The following is a 12932-nucleotide window of genomic DNA, read 5'->3' on the forward strand; positions in this document are numbered from 1 at the left end:
CCTCTTAATAATGAAATGTGACATGATGTGCGCCTATTTAGGTACTAAATCGATTGATGTTTGCAAATAAAACAAGAAAATCAAATGAAGACGCTTTAGAATAAAGCTGTAATGTGATCCCTCGTCGGAATTAAAGATAGGTACTTACTGTCAAGACACAGAGTGCCGTGTGGTTTCCGGCACCAATACAAAAAAGAATAGGACCACTCCATCTCTTTCCCATGGATGTCGTAAAAGCCGACTAAGGGGTAGGCTTATAAACTTGGGATTCTTCTTTTAGGCGATGGGCTAGCAACCTGTCACTATTTGAATCTCAATCCTATCTTAAAGCCAAATAGCTGAACGTGGCCTATCAGTCTTTACAAGACTGTAGGCTCTGTCTACCCCGCTAGGGATATAGACGTGATTGTATGTATGTATGTATGTATGTATGTCAAGACAGACAAGAGGCAACAGTCACAGATACCTAACTAACAAAAATTTATTATACCTAGCTTCAAGTAGATCTAAGCCCTGTAACCATTTTGGTACTCGTTATATTGTACTTCCTCATTAGGCTTGGACATTAGGTACCTAATGCAAGCAGTCTAAGCCGATAAATATTCTTTTTCGTAAAATATTCTTCTAAAAACCGTTGAATTGAGAACCTCTTCCTTTTTGAAGGCGGTTAGAAAACGCTTTTAAAAAGTTCACGACAGCCAGCAGCTGTCATTGTCACTCAATTGTTATTGTCAAATGAAATTGATGCCAATGTTTTGCGAATGCGACTGTCATTTGCGCAGTGCAAGGAAATATTATGTACTGAATTCATTGAATTTTCTAATAAATTCTTTCTATTGTTCATTTGTATTCTAATTGCCCGAAATTTAACATAGCTAATACATACAAATATTTAATTTAAATATATTCATAATGGAATTATAGTGTGCTTGTCTCTTCGATGTGAAATTATGAACGAAATATTATTGTGAAGTGTTATGGAAAGCGATAGTCATGAAATATCTGTGTGTAATTATTGTTTTATGCTTTTCTTCGTGTGAAAGTCAATCGCCCGCCTCAGAAAAAGTGGATTCTCCCTCACTGACAAAGGGAAATTCGTTATCCGAACAGAAATGGAATATAAAACTCGACGTAAATTTTTTTAAAAATTTCCCATCGGTAATAAGAAAATCTCTTGGCAGTAATGCTCGTTTGAAGTGCGAGGTTATAGTGAATTTCACAAAAGTTGAAAGATACATAAAAAACAAGGAAGGCGTTGAGACTATTCTGAAAGAATCACCTCCTGAACACATTCAACAAGCATTGATGAAAAATGTCAAAATTCATTGGCTCAAAGACAATAAACAGGTAACAGATTCGGGAAGATTAAATATTTCGTCGAGTGTTAACATTAACAATAGTACAATAGCAGTTAGCTTACTCATTAAAGATATTCAAAATGATGATAAAGGAAATTACTCATGTGTTATCAAGCAAAATGATAAGAGGCAGACAACTGTGTTGAAAGTTGTGAAAGATAAAGATGCATTGAAGAAGTATGAGATACCGACATACACACCATTGTTTCCAGAGTCTGATAACAACGAATTGGAGATGACTGTGCAAACTACATCTGACATCGCATTGGAGAGCATGAGATCTCAAACAACTAACCATAGAGAACCAGAGAACAAATTGAAAGCCTCCCAGAAGTTGCAACCCATCTGTCAGGAGTACGTTGGTGCTGTCTGTGACTCATACTTGAGGGGCCAGTTTGTTTACATCCCTTACGAAACAACTCAAGCATCGCTTGAAGACAAGTTGGGTAAAGCTTTAAGAGTCACACAGTATTCCAATGATATTAGCTCTAATTGCGAAGGGTATGCCTTACCTAGTCTCTGTTATTCAACCTTCCCTATCTGTAGAGACCCAATTGTGACTAATGATAACTTCTACAAAGAAGCTAAACAGATTCTAGAACTACTTTCATCCTCAGATGATGAACCCAAAATAGAATTTGATAATTTGCCTCAAGGAATAGTTCCTCTTCCAAATAGTAGATTAAGTAAAAATGTTACTATTGAAATGTTGAATTATCGCCACAACTCAACAGTATTACGGAGAGTGTGTAAACAAGACTGTGAGATACTGGAAAATGAACTGTGTCAAACTGAGTATGCCATAGCGAAAAGACATCCTCATATTGGCCAGCAGCTGGATCTAGAAGAGTGTCATAATTTACCAGAAAATGATCCTGATTGTCTCAAAATTGGTATAGGAGCTGTGATGGTTTCGGATGATGAATGTTACTGGGAGAACGGCAGTGGTTACCTCGGCCGAGTGAGTGTAGCGGACAATGGCATGGCCTGCATTCCTTGGTCTAAACAAATGCATGTGAAATTATCTGACCACCCTGAGCTAGCGGGACGACACAGCTACTGCCGTAACCCTGGCGGCACAGCATCGCAACCCTGGTGTTTTGTAGAAAGAGACGGCAAAGCCGAAAGACAACTTTGTGACATCCACAAATGTGCTCATAAAATATGGATTTACATTGTCGTAGTGTTCTTCTTGCTAACACTGTCTATCGTCGGGTTCATCATCTGCATATGTTACAAGCACAAAAATAAAAATAATGCGGCCGCAATCAGAGACATAAATTTACCAAATGCTGATAAAAATATTTATGGAAACTCTCGATTGAACTCGCCCATAGAAATGAATGAATTGTTGACCAACCAAAACATGAGCAACCAACCTCACCTCACTAGGAATACTCGTGGTAACGGTGTTCTGAGAATACCCCAATATTCTCTATCACAGATAAAGTTCTTGGAAGAACTTGGTGAAGGTGCCTTTGGTAAGGTTTACAAAGGTGCTATAAAGAAGAATGGTGAAACGCAGTATGTGGCTGTGAAGGCATTGAAAGAGAATGCTTCGGCTAAAACCCAAGCAGATTTTAGGAGAGAGATTGATTTGATTTCGGAGTTGACTCATGAGAATATTGTGTGTATTGTGGGTGTGGCTTTGAGAGAGGAGCCATTGTGTATGCTGTTTGAGTTCATGGCTCGTGGGGATTTGCACGAGTTTCTGATGGGCCGGGCGCCGCCCTCGGGGAAAGGACTGCCGCCCATGCGTCTGTTGAACATAGCGAGTAACATCGCATCAGGAATGCAGTATCTTGCGTCTCATCATTATGTACATAGAGATTTAGCAGCTAGGAATTGCCTGGTCTCCGACGACTTTGTTGTGAAAATTTCCGATTTTGGCCTTTCAAGAGATATTTATAGTTCTGATTACTACAGAGTGAGTAAATCCCGATTTGTTTTTTTACATACATACATACATATGGTCACGTCAATATCCCTTGCGGGGTAGACAGAGCCAACAGTCTTGAAAAGACTGAATGGCCAAGTTCAGCTATTTGGCTTAATGATAGAATTGAGATTCAACTAGTGACAGGTTGCTAGCCCATCGCCTAAAAAAGAATCCAAAGTTTGTAAGCCTATCCCTTAGTCGCCTTTTACGACATCCATGGGAAAGGGATGGAGTGGTTCTATTCTTTTTTTTTTTTTTGTTTTTTTATGTTTCAAATCTATGTCAATTTGGATAAGTTCTTTTAAGAAGAATTGATATACCTAGTTTTTTATGTGGTTTCTTTTTCAGGTTCAATCAAAAAGCTTGCTGCCCGTGAGATGGATGCCTCCTGAATCCATTCTCTATGGCAAATTCACGACGGAGAGTGACATCTGGTCGTATGGAGTGGTCCTGTGGGAAATTTATAGTTATGGTCTACAACCTTATTATGGGTGAGGATTTTACATTTATTTTTTTTTTATTTTTTTTTTTTAATAGCCTTTATTCGCTGACTTTGTACATTTTTATTTCATTACACAGAATAAGCTGATTTGGAATGAAGTGTGTGTTCTTCATGCATCAGCAACCAGTTGTTGGTCAGGTTGTCCATTGACATAGGCCTCCCCCATCGCCTTCCACTCATCTCTATTTCTAGCTGACCTTCTCCATCCTTTAGGTAGATCGTCTGACCATCTCTTGATTTGGCGTCCTTTTTGCCTTTTGCCGTTCCTAGGGTACCATTCCATTAAATCCTTGGTCCATTTTTCTTTATTTGTTCTCAAGATATGACCGGTCCAGTTCCATTTCAGTTTTCTTATTTTTTGTATAACATCGTTTAATTTAGTTCTTTTTCTTATTTTCGTGTTTTCCCATCTATCCCGCAATCTTATGTTCAACATGCTTCTCTCCATGTTGCGTTGACAAACTGCTAGTTTCTGATTGTTTTTCATAGTTGTGGGCCATGTTTGACACCCGTAAGTGAGGCATGGGAGAATGCACGTATTATAAAGCTTGCTTTTTGTTGAGAGTTGGATGGTTTTATTTTTGAAAATTTCTTTTAACGACCAGTAACGTTTCCAAGCTGTACTTATTCTTCTGCTGATTTCCTTTGTATATTGATCATTGATAGATATTAATTGACCTAAGTATATGTATTCATCTACATATTCGATGGTATCTTTCCCTAGTGTTATGGTATCTCTTACCGCATTTGTCATCAATTTTGTTTTCGCAGAATTCATATAAAGACCCGCGCTTCTACTCTCTTGATCTAGTTGCTGTATCATATTTTGCAATATATCTGGTTTCTCTGCAAATAGCACGATGTCATCTGCAAATCTCAAATGATTTAAATTAACGCCATTAATGTTTATTCCAAAATTTTCCCAGTCTAACTTCCTGAATATTTCTTCTAATACAGCCGTGAATAATTTTGGGGAGAGTGGATCGCCTTGCTTTACTCCTCTTCGAATACTGAATTCTTCTCCTTGTTTTTCTAGTTGGACCTGTGCTGTACTGTTTTTGTAAATTTCCTTAATAATTTCTATGTATGTCATGTGTACTCCTTGATTCTGCAGTGCTTCCCAAATATAATTGTGATTTATGGAGTCGAAGGCCTTCCTGTAATCGATGAATGCTATGTAGTAATGTTTGCCGTACTCATTAAGTTTTTCCATAACTTGTTTTACCACATGTATATGATCTATGGTTGAATAATCAGAGCGAAATCCTGCCTGTTCATTTGGTTGATTTTCTTCTAGTTGTTTCGTAATTCGGCCAAGAATTACTTTAGAAAAGGCCTTATATAAATTAGACATTAAACATATAGGTCTGTAGTTGTTAATATCGTTTTTATCGCCTTTTTTATGGAGTAAAATTATTGTCGATTTAGCCCATTGAGTTGGTATTTGCTTAGTTTCTAATATTTCATTGAATAAATTCGTTGTGTGTTTGGATGTAACTGGGAGGGATTCTTTTAATAGTTCACTAGAGATCTTGTCATCACCAGGGGCTTTATCATTTTTTAATGATCTTATAGCTTTAATTGTTTCGCTTTCTAGTATGCAAAGTATTTTTTCTTCAGAGCTCTGGTATTCTTTCTTTCTGATTTCTGTAAAGTCTATCTGGCTATACAAGTCTTTATAAAATTCAGTCGCTATTTTTGCTATAGATGATCTTTTTATGGTAGATTTATTTTTGTTTTTGGTTTTCATGTTGGGTATCCATTGCGTGTATTCTCTTAATTGTTTCAGACCTTTCTTAAGACCTCCTGTCTTTTCTATTTGTTCATTTAGTATCTCCAGTCTCTCCCCCTTTTTATGTTTTCTTATTGCCATTCTTATATTTTTGCTGAGGGTTGAGATGGTTGTGTAGTTTTGTTTACGGTCCTTCAACAATTCTTTCCTTACCTCCATAAGCTTTAGGGCCTCTTCACCTATTTTGTTTTTCTTTTCTCTTATTGTATTAATTTTATTTAAGTTAATTAGGTTTGTTTCCAGAGAATCATATCTTTTTTGTAATGTGTCATGCTTTTCGAGGTCATGTAATGCAAGTTTTAGGTCATTCAGTACATTTTGTTCCAATGATGATCTTGTAATTTTGTTCGTGTTGCAGGAGGTAATATGTTTTCTTGATTTGTTTTTTCTGAGTAATATAGTACCTCTAACCATTCTATGGTCTGTACTGAAATTTAAATTGTTAACAACGTCAATGTCGCTAAATATACGTTTGTCTCTTGTTAGTATGAAATCGATTTCATTTTTATCTTTGCGCGGAGACATCCATGTCCATTTTCTTGAGTTTTTCTTTTTGAAGAAACTATTCATTATTTTAAGATTATTTGCAAAAGCTAAATCGACAAGTCTTTGTCCATTGTCATTCTTGTTTCTGTCACCAGCACTACTGTAGTTTCCTAACACAAATTCATCCTTGTTTGTTTTGCTGCCAACTTGGGCATTAAAGTCTCCCATAAGGATAATATTTCTAGTCGTATTTTGTATTAATTGTGTCAGATCTTTATAAAATATGTCTTTTGCCTCTTTTGAATCTATTTCTGTGGGTGCATATATTTGGATAATAGTGAACGGTTGTTTAAATTCTGGCAGCTGTATTTTAAGCACTGCAATTCTATTTGATATTCCATTAAAACTTATAATTTTGTCTTTCAGATATTTTTTTATTAAAAACCCCGTTCCATGTGAACCTCTCTTTTCTCTGTAGAAACAAAAAACATATTCCTTGTATTCCCTTATCTCTTTACCAAGTCTTCTTACTTCACTAAGACCGATAATATCCCAATTTATATGACTTATGGCTTCCTCAAGTTCTTGTAATTTGTCATCAGACATTAACGTTCTAACATTTAAAGTTGCGAGATATATTTTGCTTTTATTCTTGATTTTGTTAAAAGATGCATTTCTGGGGGGTAGTGGTCTGTAATTTTACATTTATAACAATTTTTAAATATAGAAGAGTAAAGTGCGTGTCGGGCCATTCACAGAGTAGGGCACCACAAATATTTTTCATGGAGTTGTTCGAAGTATTATTGTTGTATACATTTGTTTATTTCTCGTAAACTTATGTATAAAGCTGATTTACGTATAATAGCTTATCTTCTAATCTTGCTGTAATGTCTGAATTCTTAACCAAAACCGTTTCGATGGTAGAGCATGCACGCATGCCTCTAATGAAATGAAACTTGGCAGTATACGAACGGATTTTTTTATTTTTTTTACACTAAATACGGTCTAAAAAATAATCCAAAAACGGTTTTCCCACACTCCTTATAGTTTGGTAGACCTATCCAACAAAATACTAATCTATAGAAAAAAAAAAGATAAAAAATAAAATAATCTCTATTTCATGTGATAGGTAGTTATGAAGCCTATCTTCACCTATCACATGAAATAGATCACGTCACATTTAAAATTTCTGATCAATTTGAAAAAAACTTCTTGAATACAACCGTGTAGGTTCAGCAATCAGGAAGTAATAGCGATGGTCCGCGGGGGCTCCCTGCTGGCGGCGCCGGCGGGCTGCCCGGCGCCGCTGTACGCGCTCATGCGGGGCTGCTGGGCCGCCGCGCCGCAGCGGAGGCCCAACTTCCAGGAGATCTGTACCAGGTACGCCGCAACCTCAAATATTATCGATTAGGTAAATTCGAATTAAATTTTTTTATTAATTATTACAGGACACTTTATATCACTTAATAATTGACATATCTTTTAGTTTCACGTCAAATGAATTACTTAAAACTAAGGTAACTGCCGCTTCCAAAGCGTCAGTTCAGAAGAAGCGGTAACAAACTGCACTACAGCATTTTCTTAAAGACAACCTTGCAGTGTCTTGTAGTTTCCGGTATTTTAATAGAATAGGACCGTTCCATCTATAGATAAAGTAAGCGGCGACTAAGGGAATAGGTACATATTCATCTAGCGAAGCTTTTACTTTTTTAATGATCACATATGGATTAAGTTCCGGAGGTCAGACGGGAGTCTTTCACGACATCCATGGGAAACTGATGGAGTGGTCATATTCTTTTCCTGTCAGTGCCGGGAACCACACGGCACACTATTATGTCATATGTATCTATGTCAAATTTAAGCTTTTTTCTCAACAGAATCGAGGAGTGGATCCAAACGGGCGGATGTCCGGAGGCGGCGGAGTGCGCTCGCGAGCCAGAGCGCGCGCCGCTGCTTGCGCACGCGTCGTCTTCTAACGGCTCGTTGCACACCAACAGGTGATTGTCATTAATTCTCTCATTCTCTTCTTTACATACATATAATTCGATACATATCTTTCTACTCTATCCTAAGTATATGTTATTATTATGTATTTATCTGTATTTATGCGTATTTGTATGTATTTATATGTATTATATATAGATATATATTCTGTATGTATTTTATTATATTCAAACATTAATTTATCTTGCTCTGCGCCAACGCCGATCTCCTGTTTGGTTTCCTTCCACCCAAAGGTTGACTGGAAGAGATTGCATTAGCGATAAGTCCGCCTTTGTACCATCTATATCTGCTTTGTGTTGTTTTGTATGTTTTACTCTTATGATGCAATAAAGAGTTTTATCTATCTATCTACATACATATAATCACGTCTATTAGTGCCGTGTGGTTCCCGGCACCAATACAAAAAAGAATAGGACCACTTCATCTCTTTCCCATGGATGTCGTGAAAGGCGACTAAGGGATAGGCCTATAAAATTGCGATCCTTTTTTTAGGCGATGGGCTAGCACTATTTGGATCTCAATACCATCATTAAGCTGAGTAGCTGAACGTGGCCATTCAGTCTTTTCGGGACTATTGGCTCTGTCTACCCCGTAAGGTATATAGACGTGACTTTATGTATGTATGTATGTAATCACATCTATATCCCTTGCGGAGTAGACAGAGCCAACAGTCTTAAAAATACTGATAGGCCACGTTCAGCTGTTTGGCTTAATGATAGAATTGATATTCAAATTGTGACAGGTTGTTAGCCTGTCACCTAAAATGTAAAAAAAAGGAATAAAAACAAAATAATAGAAACAGTAATAGTGTCACACAATATACGATTTGTCAACAAATTGATAAACGAAACAGCCTCAAGAAATTCAGCACGGCCAGCTCCAGCCTCAGGGTCTCCGACGACGCCCGTTCCACTTGCAGCGACGTGCCCCCCCTCGCCCCGAAAACAAAGAAACATAGCGCCGCCTCCCTCATAGACGACAGGGTGGGCAGAGATACGGTCGTGAGGATACCCAATACCAATTTTGGCAATGAGATTTAACATATTAATAGATTTGTTAAGTAAAGAACACCCCCCCCCCCCTTACATTCGCCCTTAAAATTAAAAAACAACGCCGCCTCCCCCTTAGGGTGGGCAGAGATACGGTCGTGAGGGTACCCAATACCAATTTTGGCAATGAGGATTTAACATATTAATAGATTTGTTAAGTAAAGAACACCCCCCTTAATAAACCCCCTCTACATTCGCCCTTAAAATTAAAAAAACAACGCGGCCCCCCCCCCCGTTAGGATGGGCAGAGATACGGTCGTGAGGATACCCAATGCCAATTTTGGCAATGAGATTTAACATATTAAGAGATTTGTTAAGTAAAGAACACCCCCCCCCCCCTTACATTCGCCCTTAAAATTAAAAAACAACGCCGCCTCCCCCTTAGGGTGGGCAGAGATACGGTCGTGAGGATACCCAATACCAATTTTGGCAATGAGATTTAACATATTAATAGATTTGTTAAGTAAAGAACACCCCCCTTAATAAACCCCCTCTACATTCGCCCTTAAAACTAAAAAACAACGCCGCCTCTCTCTTAGGGTGGGCAGAGATACGGTCGTGAGGATACCCAATGCCAATTTTGGCAATGAGATTTAACATATTAATAGATTTGTTAAGTAAAGAACACCCCCCCCTTAATAAACCCCCTCTACATTCGCCCTTAAAACTTAAAAAACAATGCCGCCTCCCTCTTAGGGTGGGCATAGATACGGTCGTGAGGATACCCAGTACCAATTTTGGGAATGAAATAATAGATTTGTTAAGTAAAGAACCCCTCCTTAAAAGACCCCCTTTTTCACACTCACCCCCAAAACTGAAAATACATAGCGCCGACTACCTCATAGACAGGGTGGGCAGATACTGTTGTGAGGATATCCAATGACCTAATCTTAATAGATTTGTTAAGACCCCTTTCTAAATAACAAATACATTGTAATTTTTATAAATAATTAAATTTATACATTTTTAAGTCGCCACGTCACGGATCGGTGTAGTTAAAATCTTAGCCAATATGGGATAAGTTGTAGCTTTTTATAATAATTTATTAAATGTACATTTGATCTTTAGTAGTTATTTGGTTAAAAAGTTAAGAACGTCGTTTTCAGAATATCAGTGGGTTGAAATATTGTTTGTACAGTCCACTGCAGAGAAACCTGACCTCTTTGCACAGGTCTGCAGTTGACTGTATCATGTTTCACATAAGAAAGTAGAGAATACTACCTTGATGTAGTGGTTTATTTTACTATTTCCCCCGTCGTATAGCGGAGGTCAAAAAGTCCATTCGTTCTTAAATCAATTTTTCATAATATTATCCTTTCTAGCGTTTCTTTTGTTGTAAATAACTAAAATGTAAGTAAAATAAGTAAAATGATAAATATCCACAAACCTTTGGAAAATTTGTATTTGGACTTTTTGCTGCGACTAAATCAGACATAGATAAAGGCTGATTTAAAAAAATCCGTCTATTTATATGGACTTGGCACATAGTAATTTAGGTCAAGCAAATATCAGCACTTATCATTATGTATGTTAGGTAAAGAAATTATATACAATTTTTTAGTAACGCCTTTACATAGTTCTTTTGTAAAATAAAAAAAAACCCTACGTTCGAAATTTTAAATGCGAAATTTTATTTTCAGTATGTCAGTGAAAATGTCGCAGCGCGAATTTCTTAGTCTATGGTACTCTCCTGTTCCTCATTGTGTAATTTTTTTTTACATAAGTTTACAATTTATTATACAAACTAGCTTTAATCCTATTTGTAAATGTACTTAATGTAAGTAATTTGTACGGTGTTATTGTTTGTGTGTGTATTCGACGACATAAACTTTCGTTAAAATATTTTTTTTTCGTAATTTTGATATAATTGTCAGAAACTAGCCACGTGCAGAACTAGTTTAGTTTATTTTCTTTTAATGTAGTTTTAAGTCAACGAAATTATTGAATATAAAAACAATCAAACATTTTCGATGAGTACATTATATTTCATTTTATACTTTTATACGAAGTACCAAATTTTTATTTTTTAAGTATCCAAAACTAACTATAAATAAAACAAAAACCTGTACTATTAATTAAAGAATTTTTGTTTATGCTACGTATTTGAGGCAATAGAATATTATGTAAGAACTGTTACATAAATTATTTTAATTATGTTAAAGTACCTATATTATTCCGTTTAGTTCTAAGTTTAATTTAAATATTTATTGTATTGCTCGTTAGGATTAAGCAACCAGCAGACATTTTGTGTATTATACTTAGATAATTTAAAAGAAAATTTATTTTAATTGTTTTGTAAAACGCATTTACAAGATGCGTTTGATAATAGGATTTATGATTGCTTTTTTATATTGATAAAACCTTTCCTCAATTATGTTTCATCTTCCCGAGGTTTGATAAGAAGCCGCCTATTTGATATTTTTTTTTGTTTTTTAATTAAATACATACATACATAAAATCACGCCTCTTTCCCGGAGGGGTAGGCAGAGACTACCTCTTTCCACTTGCCACGATCTCTGCATACTTCTTTCGCTTCGTCCACATTCATAACTCTCTTCATACAAGCTCGGCGGTTTCGGGTACTTTTGACCTGACCCTTTACCAGGACGTCCTTAATTTGATCAAGATACGTTCGTCTAGGTCTTCCCACTCCGACCTTTCCCTCCACACTCTCCTTGTATATCTGCTTAGTCAACCTGCTTTCATTCATCCTCTCCACATGACCGAACCATCTTAACATACCCTTTTCTATTCCTGTAACTACATCTTCTTTCACATCACAACATTCCCTTATCACGCTGTTCCTTATCCTGTCACTCAATTTCACACCCATCATACTCCTTAACGCTCTCATTTCCACTGCATTTATTCTGCTTTCATGCTTCTTTTGCCATACCCAACTTTCACTCCCATACATTAATGTCGGGACCAACACGCCCCTGTGCACAGCCAGTCGAGCCTTTTTGGATAGTTTCTGACTGCTCATAAAGGCATGCAAAGCTCCATTCACCATGTTCCCCGCGTTCACTCTCCTTTCAATATCACTATCATACTTGCCATCTGATGTAAACTTTGATCCTAGATATACAAACTCTTTCACTTGCTCCACTTTTTCTCCTCCAATCAAAATATTACATGCTGTCATTTCTTTCTCCATTTCAAAAACCAGTGTTTTAGTTTTACTTACGTTCACTTTCATTCCTTTCTCTTTTAAAGCTTCATGCATACAGTTTACCATCTCCTGTAACTCCTCCGCTGATGACGCCAGTATAACCTGATCGTCGGCATAGAGCAGACATTTGACGAGTAACTCATTCATCCTTAATCCACTTTTAGACTCTTTCAAATCTGTCAAACAGCTATCCATAAATAGGTTGAACAGCCACGGTGACGCAACACATCCTTGCCTAACGCCTTTCTCAATCTTAAACCACTCAGTGTGCGCTCCGTTTATCCTGACACAAGCACTCGAATCCTCATATAAGGATTTCAGTGCTCGTATTAAGAGACTGCTCACCCCATGCATAGAAAGTGCTGACCACAATTCATTCCTCTCAACTCTGTCATAGGCCTTTTCCAGATCTACGAATGTGCAATAGACTTTTTGACTCTTGGCCAAAAACTTTTCGGCTATGCACCGCAAGGAAAAGACCTGATCAGTACATCCCATTCCCTTTCGAAATCCCGCTTGAGCATCCCATATTTTGTCATCAGTTTCATTCCTGACTCTATTAATCAATACCTTAGCATACAATTTGCCGACGACGCTAAGCAGGCTTATACCACGATAATTTTTGCAGTC

At 37.0% G+C, this 12932-nt stretch overlaps 1 protein-coding gene across 1 annotated transcript; it reads left to right on the top strand.

Moving 5' to 3' along the window:
* The first annotated feature begins 777 nt into the window (after positions 1-777).
* On the top strand, positions 778-11441 carry LOC106132840 (tyrosine-protein kinase transmembrane receptor Ror). The gene is made up of 5 exons (XM_013332383.2): positions 778-3285; positions 3646-3788; positions 7308-7457; positions 7955-8074; positions 8935-11441. Exons 1-5 carry the CDS (start codon positions 994-996, stop codon positions 9119-9121), a joined length of 2892 nt encoding a protein of 963 aa, XP_013187837.1. The 5' UTR covers positions 778-993; the 3' UTR covers positions 9122-11441.
* The last annotated feature ends 1491 nt before the right edge of the window (positions 11442-12932 follow it).

Source organism: Amyelois transitella, chromosome 14 (assembly GCF_032362555.1).
Source record: "Amyelois transitella isolate CPQ chromosome 14, ilAmyTran1.1, whole genome shotgun sequence".
Taxonomy (NCBI): Eukaryota; Metazoa; Arthropoda; class Insecta; order Lepidoptera; family Pyralidae; genus Amyelois; species Amyelois transitella.

Excerpts from the sequence above, each read along its gene's own strand:
- LOC106132840 (XM_013332383.2), top strand. The coding sequence starts at position 994 with ATGAAATATCTGTGTGTAATTATTGTTTTATGCTTTTCTTCGTGTGAA. Across the intron at positions 3,789-7,307 it reads GGTCTACAACCTTATTATGG|GTTCAGCAATCAGGAAGTAA; the intron begins GTGAGGATTTTA and ends ACAACCGTGTAG. Across the intron at positions 7,458-7,954 it reads TTCCAGGAGATCTGTACCAG|AATCGAGGAGTGGATCCAAA; the intron begins GTACGCCGCAAC and ends TTTTCTCAACAG.